Source organism: Alligator mississippiensis, chromosome 9 (genome assembly GCF_030867095.1).
Source record: "Alligator mississippiensis isolate rAllMis1 chromosome 9, rAllMis1, whole genome shotgun sequence".
NCBI lineage: Eukaryota > Metazoa > Chordata > Crocodylia > Alligatoridae > Alligator > Alligator mississippiensis.
In genome coordinates, this window is record NC_081832.1 from 9,918,790 (window position 1) to 9,935,146 (window position 16,357).

General features: G+C 45.5%; 2 protein-coding genes across 2 annotated transcripts in view; both read right to left on the minus strand.

The window, feature by feature from the left end:
- CASS4 (Cas scaffold protein family member 4) overlaps positions 1–3,954 on the minus strand; it is a 29,841-nt gene extending 25,887 nt beyond the window's left edge. The window contains exon 1 of the mRNA XM_019484505.2: positions 1,768–3,954. Within this exon, the coding sequence (XP_019340050.2) occupies positions 1,768–1,803 (36 nt within the window). The 5' untranslated portion in view covers positions 1,804–3,954. The remainder of the gene's footprint in view (positions 1–1,767) is intronic.
- A 104-nt stretch (positions 3,955–4,058) lies between these two features.
- On the minus strand, positions 4,059–16,346 carry CSTF1 (cleavage stimulation factor subunit 1). Its single transcript, XM_006260224.4, has 7 exons — positions 15,610–16,346; positions 14,525–14,701; positions 13,612–13,807; positions 10,759–11,036; positions 10,006–10,203; positions 6,828–7,218; positions 4,059–4,974 (listed from the first exon to the last, which is right to left on the minus strand). The coding sequence occupies exons 1-7, from the start codon at positions 15,727–15,729 to the stop codon at positions 4,715–4,717; spliced, it is 1,620 nt and encodes a 539-aa protein (XP_006260286.3). The 5' UTR covers positions 15,730–16,346; the 3' UTR covers positions 4,059–4,714.
- Positions 16,347–16,357: the final 11 nt, after the last annotated feature.

The following is a 16,357-nucleotide window of genomic DNA, read 5'->3' on the forward strand; positions in this document are numbered from 1 at the left end:
CTTGCAGCACTTGTGTGCCCTGCTTCCCAACTAGAACAACGTAGGTGCAGCCATTTTGTGCTCCAGCTGGGCTAATTAACACCACTGAGTGACGATGCCAGCTAATCAGGCTCAGTACCGTAGCAAGGAAGTTTGGCACCTGGTGCAAGCCTGCAGTGGCAGCCTGCCCTTGCCCCATGCACAGATCTGGAGGCACCTTCCCCTCCCCATGCTTGTCTGGGAGTGCGTGCAGCAGCGGGAGCTGCCCTTCCCATTCCTCCCCTCCCCCAAAACGAGCTTCTTGCGGCTCCATCCTACGCTCCACTCCAGCTGGACAGCACCTGTTCGTTCCCCTTTGTTTCAGCGCCTGGGACAGTTGCTCCGCTCACCCCCTCCTTGCTACGGTACTGATCAGGCTCCACGTTATAGCCAGTCTGTGGCACAAGGTGGGCATTGCTTCCAATTTGAGAGGCAGCCCACCACGTTGCGAGGGGCCTCTGCCAAGTATGGTTAATGCTGAACATATGGAGAGACGCCCTAAATTTCTGCTAAGAAACTTCTCCGGTCACCTGAAGTCCTGCTTCTGTGCATGCTCAGAACTGCTGTCATGTTGGTGGGGCTAAGTACCTAAGCAGGTCAGCAGAGATCCTGGTTTTCTCCAATTTAAAAATAATCCCCAATTTTCAGTTTAAAAAAAGTAACCCCAAATCCACATTTTCCATGATTTAAATGAAACACCACTAATATATAGATATATATAGCGGTGTTTCTTTTTAATCATGGAAAAATGTGGATTTGGGGTTACTTTAAAAAAATCCCCAATTTTTGGTTAAATAAACCAGAGAAAACCAGGATCCCTGCTGATCAGGCACCTACCTGCATCCTACAAAGAAGCCAATGTGTGGTGGTGCTCTGAACACATCTAATATAGAAAGGGAGAGAGGAGGGTTGTTGGACTTCTCCAGCTGAAGCAGAGCCACTTGGCAAAATATTTTAAGATTCACAGAGCTATGGAGAAGGAACACAACAGGAACCCATTATCATCTTATTTCTACAGCCTTTGGCAGGAAAACAAATGGTCCACATATCTTCCCTTGGGAGGTTTAAGGAAGAAAAAGGGAATGCAAATGCCCAGTTGGCAAAATAGACTCCATATTTATTGATATTAACCATCAAGATCAATGACTGAGTAAAGATAAATACCCTAACTGCTTGATCTACAACTGTATGCAGTAAGCCATCCACTACACACAAGCAGGTTTTCTACCCTAAAATACTTATATATTTCATTCATTAATATATAGCATTTTAACCTTTTTATTTGTTGAAGCTTGCTTATAAAAAAGGGAAATGACTTGTCTACTTTACACATCATGCAGACAATTTAGTTAATAGCCATTAAAGTTCACTGGGGCATTAATCATGTATCAAGTATTATTAAGAACTGGTAAAGAGATAGATGATACCTTGAAGGTAAAAGTATGGGTTAGTTCATTTTTGTCAGTGTCATTACTACTTAAAAGAATCTTCAGGTTTCCTTTTATTTACAATCCTGTCCAAGTGGAAATTTTTTCAGACCCCTTTCACCCAGGGACAACCGTCTCTCCAAACAGCAGAAATCTAGACCCCCTTCAGACACCCAAGTATCCTAAAAAAGAAATCTTCTACAACATGTAGGTAAAAATACAAAAAACACCCTTATAACAAGGGTAATTTTGAGCTTAGAAAATAATCACACATAATCCAGCCCCTAACATTGTTTTGTGTCCTCAAACAACATGGACCTACCTTTGCAGCTGTGTTGATTCCGGTATTTTTATCCATAGTTGTCAGCAGCTAACACCCTCACTTTGAGTATTTATTAACTACCACAGTGTCATAGATTCTTCAAGTTTTGCAAAGTCACAGTGCGTCAGGAACTATTTCTCAAGTGTCTGACAACTGTTGTTTCTGAAGTATTCAGAAAGTCATACAAAAAGTTCCAGTGAAAGACAGTTCCTGTGACAACAGATAAGATTAAAAAGGGGGCAAAAAAGGGAGAACTCCAAACCGTTATAGCTTCTAAGACGGACAAAAGCCTGCAGGACTAGCTGTTTCCTTAATCTGTTTGTTGTCGAATGGGGGCAAGTAACCACACTCACTAAACCACCCTTCTGCTTTGTTCCTGTGGTTCCTATTTTAGAAGCTTTGATATAAGAGTAACAGAGCTAAAATTGCTAGAATTTATCTAGTACCACAAGAGCTTGCATGGCACTTGAGAGATGTCAGCCAAACATACTAAGTTTTATCATGATTTAATACAAAGCAATTGTCCCAAAATTCTTTGCTGCATTAGACTTTAAGCTCCACTGGGTAGCAGACTTGGATTCTTACATGCCTAAAGCTCCTAGCAAATGTATACAAGTGTTTTAGCTCATCCAGCCAGTAAAATTAAAGGTAACAAAATTATGGCAAGGAGCCTGCTGTTCTGTATTAGTTAAGCAGAGATAGAGATGTGCAAGAGGTCTGTCAAAATGCTGTCACATGACAGAGCCACAAGAAGCAATTATCAATCCCTTCTACCTCCTATCTTGTTCTCAGGGCCTCAGTATCATGCTGCTTGATGAACCGGCAATCTGACATTGAAGGGTGAAAAAAGGAAGCTGGAGCTTGCACCACCTCTGAGGCAAAATGTCTGATACCATTGCTTTGGTCTGTGGCAAAACAGGTGTATTTCTGGGAGTCCCCACTGGTGAGAAAAAAAGTTCCGTATAACTCTTCGTTGCTGTAGATTACTCCTGAGCGTTGGAGAACTACCTGCTGAGTTGATCTACCATGTTGTTTCGAAGACCAAAAATGTGCAGAGCCAACAGCCCAACTTGGTTTTGAAACATCAATTCCAAAATGCTATATAGCCTCTTCAAGATCCAACCTCCATCTCTCTTGCCTGTTGACATAACTCATAGCTGTGGTGTTGACTATCAACATATGGATTATGGATCCTTGGACTGAGACCATAAAGCCTCGTTCTGAAGGTGACTTGGACATGTCTTCCACATGCGAGTGCACCCCTGAACATGCCCTGCCCACTTGCTCCCCACTACAGTGGGTGAAGCTGATCCAGGGCTCACCAGCATCTTCTCCCAAGCTCAAAGACCGAGTTCTTGAAAATAGCTGCAGCAGTATGCCCCTGAGGGGTCTTAACAATGTATTTCTAAGATTGGGAGAGTACCAGCATGAGTGGGTATGCAGGGCATGCTCAGCTGGGGGATGCTGCTGATGCAGTGTACACAAGATCTTAATATCCTTCTGATTTCCTAGATGCCATTAGCACTTTAAAAACAGAATTTTCCACCTTCTGCACGCCAATGTTTACTTCCTTTTGCAAATAGAAGTGGGTTTTTCTCCTTAATTAAGTCCAGAGATTCCATTTGAGGGTCTGTCAAGAAGCTAGCCTTAAGATAAGCACTTACCAGCTAATTTGTCTTACTAGTTCTCACTCCAAACTTGCTCTCCTCAGCAGCTATCTAGATCTCTTACAGCAGCTCTCAGCATGTCTCCTTGGCCTGGAGACTCTTATGTCACGTATCCCTAAGAAGTATTCTCTCCATTCCACAACCACTGTAAACCAGGCCTTGAACTTCACTGTAGAGGGATGCTTAGCCTCAGCTGTAGATGATGCAATGACATTAGGAGGACTTCCTTCAGTCTGCCTAGTCTAAATTACAGCTTGTATGACACCAAGTATCTTTTGCACATGTTGCAAATTAGGATACAGGCATACGGCCTTATTAGCTGCTGGATTTAGAAACTTATATTTAAAAGAAATACTTTTTGAGTGACCCTACATTTTATATACATTCATGTATATGCATATACACATACACATAGTAATACTCCCCACCAACCTTGATTACTTTGTCAAGTTGGTATTCTGCATATCTGCAAATAAGTCTTGTTTTTCTTACCTTCATTTGCTTTGACAGTCACACTGCTTTCTCAGATCATACTTACATAAAAATGTTTATGGGTAAAAGGGCTATAAAACACTTTTCAGTGGTCTAAGGGCCCCATTAAGTAATTCAGATGAAAGACAAAGATTTCAAGTCTGAGCTTTAATATAAGAACTAAAAAAAAAGTACATTTTGTTGAATTCAACTAAAAAGATTTAAAAGTGAAAGTCAAGTTCTTATGGCACAGGATTCTGGCTCAGAGCTGGAAGGTCATTTGACCTTTTAAAAAAAACCTCACAATAAAAAGATATAAAACAGACATCTGCCTGTACAAAGCATGAATCAGAACTGAAAGATGGCTTCAGACCTCATTAAAATATTTGGCCAAATTCTGCTGAATTCTAGTGCAATCCGTTCTAAAAGATGGATTTCTGTAGGATTGCACGAGCCCAATCCAGAGCAAAACTGGCTCATTCTACCCATACTGAACAGGATTCACTCGCACCTGTTCCCCGAACCCCCCAAAATTTAGACATAAAAAAATTTTTAAAAGTGTCCTTGGAGAATTAATTTTATTTGAGGAAAAATGGTAAAGATGACTTAAAATTAGTGTGGCATCACTTCTGTAAAAATCCCACAAAAAACAGCAGGCACGGGAAAACTAAGCCTGAGCATTTTCATCTTTTTCCATCACATGTGAGACGTGAAGCACAGAACCAGCACGGCTCCAAACTTTTGGCAGTACAATCAGTACAAGATGGTATAACGAATCTGGATAAGCACCGTTTTATGAAACATTGTCTTTAATCTGTGGTTGATCTTCGATACCAAAATCGAGCTCTGTAGTCATCACTGCATGTCATGAAACCAGGATTGGTAGGAGAATGAACAATACAGCGAACAATGCTGTTATGACCCAATGAAAGAAGGTTCCTCCGTTCAGCAGTTCTTGAGTCCCAGCAGCAGAGACTTATGGTCCTTTCATCAGGAAGTAAAACATAGTCTTCCGTGTGGTTGAAAACTGCTTGTGTTCTATGCACCTGTCGTCCACTCAAACCGGCTCCTGGTAAAAGCAGTGAAAGTGTTCATTGAAGGTTTAATTGAAACATCAACCTAAATAGTTTCACTTTGAGGGCAGGTTTTCAGAGGTTAAGAAAGTACATCTCTTCAAATATTAATTACTAAGATTCACCTACAAGGACCATTAATTTAGAGGACGACTTAAAAAACTGGGCTGTTGAATTTCTCCACCCACCATCAGCTTTCTGTTCTACCATTTACCATTTTTTCAGTAAGGGAAACAATGCATCTCACAGTCTTAAGAATGATTCTTTTACTAAGGCAAAAAACATTTAAGTTGTGTAGACTTTTAAATATAAAACAATCAACATAAAGAAGGAAAGGGAGCTGCTTGACTACATAACCAAAGCCAATGAACTTTGATGCCCAAACACAATAGTGAAGTCCAAGTAAAGAACTGGATCACTAAAACTAGCACTGAACAGAGATCAGCAGACTACAGACAAATCTGAAGTGGAGGTAGTACAAAATGATACTGAGGACATTTCTTCTCAGTAGCTACATAATTATGCTTCTGGACATCATCATTCCAATCCCTTGACTTACAAAGAGATATGGATTTGGAAATCAAAGTGAAGCCATTTATATATTATCAGGCACAGCTGGCAGTCTCTACTCAGGAGGCACAGAGGCCTATTAGGGTACCAAACTTCCTGCTTGATGTGAATGATCTTGAATACTAGCCACCCTAGCTACTAATAGCAGTACTAACCATTACCACTACATTCCAAACAGTTCCCTCTTTGGAAAACACCTTGGAAAAAAAAGTTTCAGGAATGTAATCCTACAGAAGAAAACTCCTTTATGTACTTTGTGGAAGGGTCTGTATAAGAGGGAAGGGCTTAAAAACTAGTCACTAATTGTGTCACTCTGCCAAGCCAGAATGTTCATAAGCAGATTGCTCACAATAAATGCACTTCTATTTAGTACTCTGAAGTACTGGTGGAAAAAACCCTTTAAGAACACATCGTTGATAAATAGATTCTGAAAGAGGAGAAACAACAAAGAAACCTCACAACACCCTAGATATGCTATTACTCACAAATGACAAAACAAGTTTAGCTTTCTTGTAGAAAATTTCCAATCATTACTACTTTAATCAACAATAGCAGCAGCATTTTCTGAACATTTGTAGCTCTTTACTTAGGCTTCTGCTGCACCCTGCTGGTTGAAGAACAGCACTACATTTCTACCTTAAATAAGACTGCAACACAAACATTCACTTAATTTACCTGAGGGGGTGTTTTTTTGTAGACTGAATGTGTCACTTTGTTAACAGATTGGACTGCCTTAATATTTCTCCTTAATATTACAAAGCTGCAGCAAAATCTACTTGTGGATGTTTCAAAGTTCTAGCCAACTAGAGAATGATATTTGATGCTGCTTTTCTTGCTATGGGAAGCAGAGTAGTAAGACATTTGTACCATAAAACAGGTCTGATAGGAAGTTCTCTAATTTCACCAGGTAAAGGATGTTGACCAGGGTTCTAAAAGAGAAGTAAGTGATTTCTTTCTAGTGTTGTGCCTTACGTTACTAGTGATGGAAAAATAGCAGACACTTCAGAGAACACTAGTATTTCAACTTCACAGAATGTTTCTCACTAACTTTAGCAATTACTGTTTCAAGGGGATGGACTCAAAGATTTTCTGAGGTCCCTTCCAGCCCTAATGTCTATAATGTCTATGAAATAAAAGGTGGGTATCACAAGATTTTAAGGAAATTAAGCCTACCAGTCTCCTGACTACATAGTAACAAGTTTTGCATTTCATCAAGAATTACTTGTCATCATGAGTTGATGGCCAAGGAAGCAATTTTTTTGCTCGATAGGTCACATACCTGTATATTTGACCAGCGTTCGACCTGTGGATATTTCCCATAGTTTAGCTACAGAGTCTTTTCCACTTGACAGGATGTACTTTGAATTTTTTGAAAAAATTGCAGAACATACTTCAGCTCCATCATGTGCTTTCTCAAAAGTAGTGATACATCGATTTGAAACGCCATCCCATAATTTGATGCAACCATCCTTGCTGCCTGTCACATACATATTAGCACTTGCATTGTAGTTAACTGAGCATATAGCATCAGTATGCTGATCTTGAGGATTACATGACACAAAACACTGAAATGTATTGATATCATACAGCCGTAAAGTAGGGTGCTGGGTACCAACAAGTATGAAGTCTCCAGAAGGATGAAAAGAGATTGAGCGTAACATTTCTGCTTCCTGTTTGATCAGAAATACATAATTAATATAAATACTAAAAATTCCAGGGAAAAGACGTGCTGTTAGATTGTCAATTTAGAATTAAACACACATTTTTAATAGCAAAACATAATTCAGATTTGTCAGTGTTCAATAATTAGGCCAGAAAAAATGAAGACCAATCTCTTCCTCCCCACCCTCCTCATAAGACAATGACATTTAGGCTGCTTGCAGATGTTAAAACAAACAAACAAACAAACAAACAAACAAACAAACAAAAAGTGGTGCTTTAAACTCAGCGTGCTCCCATGCCAAGCCCAGCACGTGCCCAGAAGGGGCTTCACTTTAGTTGAACCAGCTTGCCCATCATCTGTGTAGTTTGGGCACTTGAGCGGAGCTTTTTTGGTGCTTTTATGTAATAGCTGATTGAATCGGCTTTAGATACAAGTGCCAAAAAGCCTTGCTGAAACATCTGATCCATACAGAGCCAGGTCAAAGTAACGTGCTGCTTCTTCTGGTAAATCATGTTTTTTGGCTTTTCTTAACATCTGCAAGCGGCCAGTAACACCAGAACTTTACTTGCAACCCTACATCAATTTTCAAATCTTATTTGCATGGGCAGTGTGGGGAAGAAGATTTCAAAGCTTATTTGAAGGGGCAGTCAGGGAATCTCTACTCTCAGCCAAACAAACAATAAAACTTTAACTGTTCCAGAAAATGTGTGCTAGAAACTCAGGAACTAATAATTACGGATTCTGAAAATCGACTATTTTTAAAAAAAATCAGGCAGGCAAGCATTAGATTTTCACAGACCATAATCGTAAAAAAAATGAGGGTTAGAAGGGATCTTACATAGTCTTGCTCAAAGCAGGACCATTCCCAACTATTATCATCCCAAGCAAAGTCTTGCGCGAAAGTTCTTCCTAATATCTAACCTAAACGTCTCTTGCTGCAACTTGAGACAGTTGCTCCATGTTCTGTCACCTGCCATGACTGAGAACAGTCCAGCTCCATCCTCTTCAGGTAGGTGAAGGCTGCTATTAAATAGGGGTGTGCGAAGTGGACCCTATTTGATTCGGATTTGGCCCAAATTGGGGACAGTGATTCAATTCATTAATTTGGATCACTGTCCCCGATTTGATTTAGTTGAATCTGAAGAGTCGATGCCAATTTGCAGAATCAGCAATTCAAACAGACATAGCTTTATATGTTTTTTCTACATACCTCAAGGTACCAGCGCAGCTTGTAAACTCCGTGATGCTGGGGTGGATGGAGCATCCCACAGGAGTGCGCGGGGGCCATCCACGTGCTTGATGGTGAGCCCAGAAGTGGACCAGAAGTACCACCCCAGGCCCAGGAGGCACCTGTCACTGAGCTGGGGGGAGTGCAGGGGAGCCCCCCTGCATGCTCCTGGACAGACCTGGAAGCAGACCAGAGGTGCTTCTGGTCTGCTTCCAGGTCTGCTGCCGAGCGCACTGGGGAGCCCTCTGCACTCCTGTGGGACACTCTGTGCGCCCCAGCATCACAGTGTTCACAAGCCGCCTGCTACCTAGAGGTATGTAGAAAAAACATTTAAAGCTACTGCTATGTCTGAATTGCTGAATATGTTCGAATCCATTTGGAGGGTTCCCATTCGACTCGGAGAGATTAAAAGGTCCTCTGATTCAATTTGGATTCGGAGATTCAGCCACTGAATCGAATCAGGGACCGAAGCTTGCATAGCCCTAATAAAATATCCCTTCTGTCTTCTTTTCTCCAAACTAAATTGGCCCAGTTCCCTCAGCCTCTCCTCAGAAGTCATGTGCCCCCAGCCCCCTCACCATTTTCACTGTCCTCTGCTGGATTCTCTCCAATTTGCCCACATCCTTTCTGTAGTGGGGGGCCAGAGGGAGGGGGGGCGGGGTGTGCAAAACTGGACAGAGTATTTCAGATGTGGCCTTACCAGTGTCAAATAAGAGGGGAAAAAAATTGCTTCCCTCAATCTGCTGGCAATACTCCCGCTAACGCTGCCCAATATACCATTAGCTTTCTTCACAAGAGCACACTGTTGGCTCATATACAGCTTATTGTCCACTGTAACCCCCAGGGCCTTTTCTGCAGAGCAGCTGCCTAGCCAGTCAGTCCCCAGCCTGTACCAGTGCATCAGATTGTTCTAAGTGAAGGACTGCAGTTGTCCTTAATGAGCCTCATGAGATTTCTTTTGTTCCAATCCTCCAATCTGTCAATGTCTCTCCAAATCCTACCTCTACCCTCCAGCATATTTACTGCTCTCCCCAGCTTGGTGTCATCTACCAAACTTGCTGAGGGTGTGATCCATCCCATCTTCCAGATTGTCGATGAAGATATTGAATAAAACCAACCCCAGGACTGACCCCTGGGGCACTCCACTTGATATTGGCTGACAACTACACACTGAGCCATTTGTTACTATCCTCTGAGCCCAACAATCCAGCCAGTTTTTTTATCCACGATACAGTCCATTTTTTTCTACCTACCAGTACAGTCCAGTACTCCCTTAGCTTGCCTGCAAGAATGTAGTGGGAGACTGTATCAAAAGCCTTGCTGAAGTCAAGACATATCACATCCACTGCTCTCCCCACATCCACAGAGCCAGTCATCTCAAAGAAGGCAATCAAGTTGGTCAGGCAAAAGCACATGTTATTTACCTAATTTACCTTATCACAGGAGCCTGTCTGGAAGTTACACGTACAGACATATTAAATTAACTGCTATTATGCATTTTGTTCGTTTGTCTGAAAGATTTCAAGCTCCTTTATTGATTTATGTTTTCGGGCTATAACATCTCACCTGGATATATTTGAAAGCTCTTTTTGCAGAAGGTTTTGAATAGTCAAACAATTTAAGAGTGTAGTCCCTTGAACCGGAGGCTAGGATTTGTTCTGTTGGATGAAAAGCCAGACAGGTAACCTCATCCACATGATCATAAAGAGTTCGAATAACAGGATGATTCTCCATGTTCTGCTGAGCTGTCTCGTTCATCATGACCTATGAAGAACACTGAAATGAGTTAGATGCCTAGAAGACGGCATGCTTCTGACAACGAAACAAATTGCTGTCAAATATTTAATTTAAAGCTATAGGTATACTAAAAAAATACTTCTTTTATAGAGGATAAATTGCCTGATTTGCCAAAAAAAAAGTTAAGCACATGGGTTTTTTTTTTTTGTCATAAGGCAGTCACTACTCATTCTTTTAAGTGACAATTTTTTTTCAGAGAAGCAAGCAGATCCGTATAAAAGGATAAACAACTTGTTCAAGATCAAATGTAAAAGCCAATACAATTCAAAGGGTCAGTTTGTCACTATGTCTCCCTGAATTATGATACTGCACCATCTCCAATTAAAAAAAAAATATCACAGAATTGCATTAATTTTGATCAGGGTAACATTAAGAGCATGTACTACAACTAGTTCTCACAGATTCCATTCAAACAAAAATATACCATTCCCAGTACTGGCATCCCAGGCTGATGAAACAGTTTAATAAGGATATACCATTTTAAATGTTCATTGATCACTTATGATTCAAATAATACATTACCTCAATGGGCATGGCACTTTTTGCCAACATTCTCTCTGTATCAAGAATTTTTATTGATGCATCAGCAGATCCTGTAGCTATTAACTGACCATCCCTGCTGTAGGTAGCTACACGACATGGCCCTTTATGAGATGTGACGTAACAGGTCTCATATTCAGAAGCCTCAGGAGACATAGTCTGTACATCTGCATCAAATTCCAAGTCAATTCCTGTGCCTGGAGCTACTGTATCTGAGCGCCCAATAGCATACTGAACTGCACTGTCATCATTCTCCATTCCTGAAAAAAGAGAAATTAAACATATCAAGTATCCTTGCAAAAGGTTTGACCACAGCCAGGACAAAATACAGACTCTTCTGCCAACAAAGTGATGCTGGACAAAAGTATGCAAAGATGTGATCCCTATTCAACACAGTCAGCAGAAGCACCTAATACAGATGCAGTTACATCAGTAAATCTGAGATAAAATAGTTTGTTATGACCACTGGGGTAGTTTTAAAACACTGGTAAAATGTAAAGCACATCTCTGCCACTTTTAACTACATCCCCATTACTTATAACAGGATGTATACTAGAAAAACCACACCTCTTAACATAACCTAAAAAAAAAAAAAAAAATCTTTAGTATTCACAATGCAATGAAGAAGCCAAGATTACACCTATAGTCACCTTTTCAAACAAAAATATTGCTTGCATATAAGTTGATGTTTGAAAAGACTGAAGAAGAGACATTTATAAAACTGTTTGTTTGGGGCTCAGTGAAGAGAACCAAGACTGACCCACAATAACACAGTACCACTGATAAGAATGGCTAATCCTCTCCATGCATGACATACATTTTTTAGATTCTTTGCCTGCAGGATGCATCTACACTGGCAAAGCAAGAGTCAACTCAGCACTGAAAAGGACAGTATAACCATGATGTGCATGTTTATAGTTTCTGGCTGAACAAGCTAACACTTTTTTAAATGGATACAACTAGAACTGTATGGTTTAGTGGTCAAGATACCAGACTGAGACTCAGACTTGGATTGTTATTTCTGGTTCTGCTACTGATTTGGTTTGAAATCTGGATACATCAGTTACTCTCTCTTTCCTAGTTTTTTTTCACCTCTGACTTTTTTGCTTAGCTTATTAAAATGGTAAAGTCTTTCGATCAAAGCTATTTTTAAAATATGGTCACTGCCTTGTTGAGACTTCTAGATCCTACTACAGCACAATCTCTATAAAAAAAAATTCTGTTATGCTGCATACTCCAATGCAGATATTGCTTAATGTCTGCTGCCAAACATGAAGTTTATGCTGTACAGTCACACTGTGTATTGTCCAGTCAAACAGGCTGTACTATAGCAGATTTGAATGCTGACCTGATAAGCAACATTAGGGTATGCAATGCCCCTATTCCAGCAGACGCTAAGTGACTTAGGACCTACCTGCCCTTCCTCAAGACATACTTCCTGTGACATATAGCACAAGGTATACAAGATGAAGTTCAATCCGTTAACTAGGGATGCACCGATAGAGACTTTTTGGGCAGATACCAATAGCTAAAATTAAGGAGGCGTATCAGCTGATATCAATCCAATTTCTGATACAGCTGGTAAGTCCATTGTGGTAGAGGGGAGGAAAAGGGCGGGGGAATATCAACACCCCACCATGGTGAGAGGGGGGGCAAGGCCAAGTGCTGCCCAGCCAGGGCAGAGCATGGGACGCTACCCTCCTCTGTAGCCACCCCCGAGCCCAGCTCACATGGAGAAGAGCCTGCAGCTACAGCTCACCTGCCCTGCACAGATCCGGGGGCACATGCCTTCCTGGGGTGCAAGCAGTGGCAGGAACAATCCCCTCCTCCCCCCCACCACGAGGAGCTGTGGCTTTGGCCCGTGCCCCATCTGCCCCCTCCCTCACCATGTTGGGGACGGACGGATGGACACACACATGGGGACATTGATCTGCCCCCCCAAAGCCCCTTCTACCACATCAGACTTACCAGCTGCGAGCAGCTCTGCTCCTCACTGCCTGAGTGCTGCGTTGCGGCTATGCACATACATGAGCACTTATTGGCCAAATTATTGGCCACATTGAGCCGATTTCCAATACAGCCAGTTTTCTTTATATCAGTTCTAATCCGATATCGGACTGATGTAACGGCGCAGTTAATCATTTTGCAGTAAATTAACCAATGTGGAACTCCATGCTGCTATGGCTAAGCTGCTTTTAGGATGTGAATAGTTCAGCTGTTTTGATGCTATGCTGTAGTCTAGGTGCAGGTATGTCATTAGAGAGGGAGTGGCAGGGCTGCCTCTTTTGTGGCCTTGGACCTTTGGATCCCACTGTCTTCCAAAATCCTTAAAGCAGTTTACATTTCCAGCCTTCAAAACACAACAGGACACATGGTTTGTCCACTCTCTGCAAGGAGATGTGGGCTGAGTACAGCTTATGTTGTTCATATGGAACTGGTTATGTCAGTTTCTATGACCTTTATTACCACATGCTTTGCTTTGATCTGGTACATTCAATGAACCCATGTATTATGATCCTGAAGGCTTTCAAAACATTCAGGGTACTGGATAAGCATTCTTGTATGTGGCAAAAGACCAAACTGCTTTTGAAAGCCCTGCATTTAATATTTCCTATCCACAGCAGAACCAGAGAAACGTAGGGATAGAAGGACACTGGAAAATCATCCAATCTAAACCCTAAATCAAAGCAGGATCAATGCCATCCATGACACTAACAACAGAGCATCATTAAGAGTGATTTTTGCATGAGAGACTGAGACCACTGTGTACCTGCACTGTAAGCAAAGTTGAATTTCAAAATTCCTCATTTATTGACATTAAAATTTACAGCTTACCTAGTTTAATTAAGTGCAGCAGCTGCTCAGAGGGTGCACAGACTGACTGTGGTTTTATCTCATTTATCAGGCCATTGGCAATGTTTATGTATCCATCATACAGCAGCTGACTAATAATCAGTTTATACAATTGCTGACGATCTTTCAAGCTCACTTTTGTTCTATACATTGCGAGCAAGGACTGCCTTGCAGGGGCCTGAAACAAAGATAAAAAAAAAAAAATCACAAAATAAAATTGGACTGAACTGGCGTTGCCTTTCATAGAAAAGTGAACCGCATGTCATTTTCCAAAGTTCCTTAATGGAGATAAAGTCAATTAAAAAGGTATTGCATGGGGGGGTGGGATTTTCAGCTTGCGATCAAAAGTAGAGGGCAAAAAAGGTATTATATATACTGGGGGGAAGAGGGAGACATGTTCAGCTTGCAATCAAAAGTAGAGGGCAAAAAAGGTCTTATATGTACTGGGGGGAGGGGGGGGGAAGAGTTGCTCAGTTTGCAACCCGAAGTGGAGGCCAAAAACCAAGGTGCCAGAAGAGATGACAAAGTCGTTCCCGACGGCAGTGACAGCGGAGGAGCGCGCTGGCCACCAGCATGCGTGGGGCTGCGATGCGAGGCTGACAAAGGCCAAGGGCCAGGAGAGCGGCAGCGGCGCCGTCTGCAGCCGCGGTGCCGGCAGGACCCCGCTCCGCGGACGAGACGGGCGCGGGGCCAGGAGCGGAGGGAGAAGCCGGCCGGGGCGCCGTGGCCCGCGCGGGCGGGAAGGGGGCGTGGGGGACTCGCGGCACAGGAGGGCGGGGAAAGAAAACCCGCCCGCCAGGGCGGCAGCGGCCGCACCCAGCGGCTCCCGGGGCAGCGCGGCCGAGCCGGGCCGGGGAGGGACAAGACACGCGCAGCCCCGCCCGCCGGTACCTACCGACCCTTCCTTCGGCCTCCCTCGCTCTCCGCCTAAAATGGCGCCCGGAGCCCTGAGCACATCGATGGGAGGCGCCGGCGGCGGGGGAGGCGGCGGCGGCAGCAGCAGCCGAGAGCGCAGGAGGCTCCGCCGCGAAGGCAGCTGCATCGAGCGCCCGCACATCGATGGGAGCCGGCCCTGGAGGGAGGCAGGGAGGGAAGGGAAGGGACAGCCGCGTCAACGCGCATGCGCGCACCCCGCCGCGCCCGGCAGCCACGTGACCCGTCCATGGGCTCCCCCAGCACGTCCAACACGCGGGCCCGATCCTGGGGGGTGGGGGCAGCATGGGCAGAGGGGTCTCGTGATCCCTGCGGGTGAAGGGAGTCTGGTGGAGATGAATGAAGGGCAGCAGAGGCTGCTGTGGCTCCTGGGCAGGCAGCAAGTGGGGGACTGGGCAGCCCAGGCCTGAGGGTAGTGGGTTCAGATCCCAGCTGTGGGCAGGTGGGGTCTCAGGGAGCAGCCTGGGTGCAATGGTGGCCTTAAGGGTGTTGGGGCCGCAGGCCAGCGGGTCGTCTGGGGCCCCTTGGAGGCTTAAATGTGGATGACCTGTAAGCACAGACATTGGTTGCAAACTTCTAGGCGTCCCCTAAAGTGCAGTCACCCCATTTGCCCTCCCCTAGGGCCGTCACTGCCAGGTGCTCCTGTACGGGGTCTGTCCCGCCACGCGTCCGTGCAAACCACTGGCGTAGCACGGGTCTCCAGCACCCAGGAACCAATGCTTACATTTGCACCTGCCTGTCCACAGGCAATCGCCAAGTGGGAGGAGGCGGCCGATCGCCGAGGCCAGAAACAACGGTGGCGAAACAGGAAGTGCCGCCAGGGGACCGAATACCCCCCGGAGGGCCCAGCCGGCGCCTGGGGGTATGCCCCCTTGGTGCTAGGCCACTGCCGCAGCCGGACACCGCGGGCAAGCGCGGGCTCCCGCCGATTTTCGTGGCAGCGCCGGTTGGTTCCCCACTTCAACCGGGCAGCAAAGTCTCAGGCGCGGCAGGCTCCTCCTGGGCACCCCCCCCCGCCCGCCCGCCCCAAGGGACAGCCGTACTCACGTCAGCCTCGAGGAAGGGCAGGCGCAGGGCCCGCGGGTCGATGGGGGGGGAGCCCATGTTCCCCAGGCCCCGTGGCAGCGGGCGTCTGTCGCAGGCTGGGACGAGGCGGCGGCCCGACATCCTGGCGCTCGCTGCCGGCACCGGGATCGCCTCCCCGCGCTCTGTCGGGCGACGGCGCTGTCAGCCGCCACCTACCTCTGCGGCTGCTCTCGCTCCGCCGGGCCGGCTCGGCTGGGCTCACCGTCGGGCGATGGCGGCCGGTGGGACCCGGAGCCACTCGCGGGTGCCCGCAGGCGGGAGGCGTCGAGCGGGCGACGCTGCGGCTGGGCCTCCGGACGTCCTCGTGGTGCTCGTATGTATCACGGCTGCGCCCGAGCGCTCAACGCCGGCCTGCGGCACAGCTGCCCCGTGCGGCCTGTGCAGCCCGGGCCCGGTGCCCTCCTGCCTCCCCTGAGGGGGCAGCGCAGCCCCCCCCACCCCCCGCTGCCAGGAGCCGGGGGCTGCCGCCTCCCAGCCAGGGGGCAGGACTGACCTGAGGCACTTCCTGCCCCGCTAACTGCCCGCCCCGCGGCCTCACGGGGCGGCGGGCGGCGGGGATGGCACTTCCATCGCTGCCACGGGTGGGTGGTCTGGGCTTACGCGACTTGCGTAAGGAGAGACCAACCGAGGCCGAGAACTGGCGGAAAAACCGACGTAACTGTCTCGCCGATCTACGCAGTTGGCGCGCGCCGGGGGTGGGGGGGAAAAG

Coding starts and splice junctions, on each gene's coding strand:
- CSTF1 (XM_006260224.4), bottom strand. CDS start 15,729: ATGTCGGGCCGCCGCCTCGTCCCAGCCTGCGACAGACGCCCGCTGCCA. Junction 11,037..13,611: donor GCTGCACTTAATTAAACTAG/GTAAGCTGTAAA, acceptor CTCTTTTTTCAG/GAATGGAGAATGATGACAGT. Junction 4,975..6,827: donor AACGCTGGTCAAATATACAG/GTATGTGACCTA, acceptor TGCTTTTACCAG/GAGCCGGTTTGAGTGGACGA.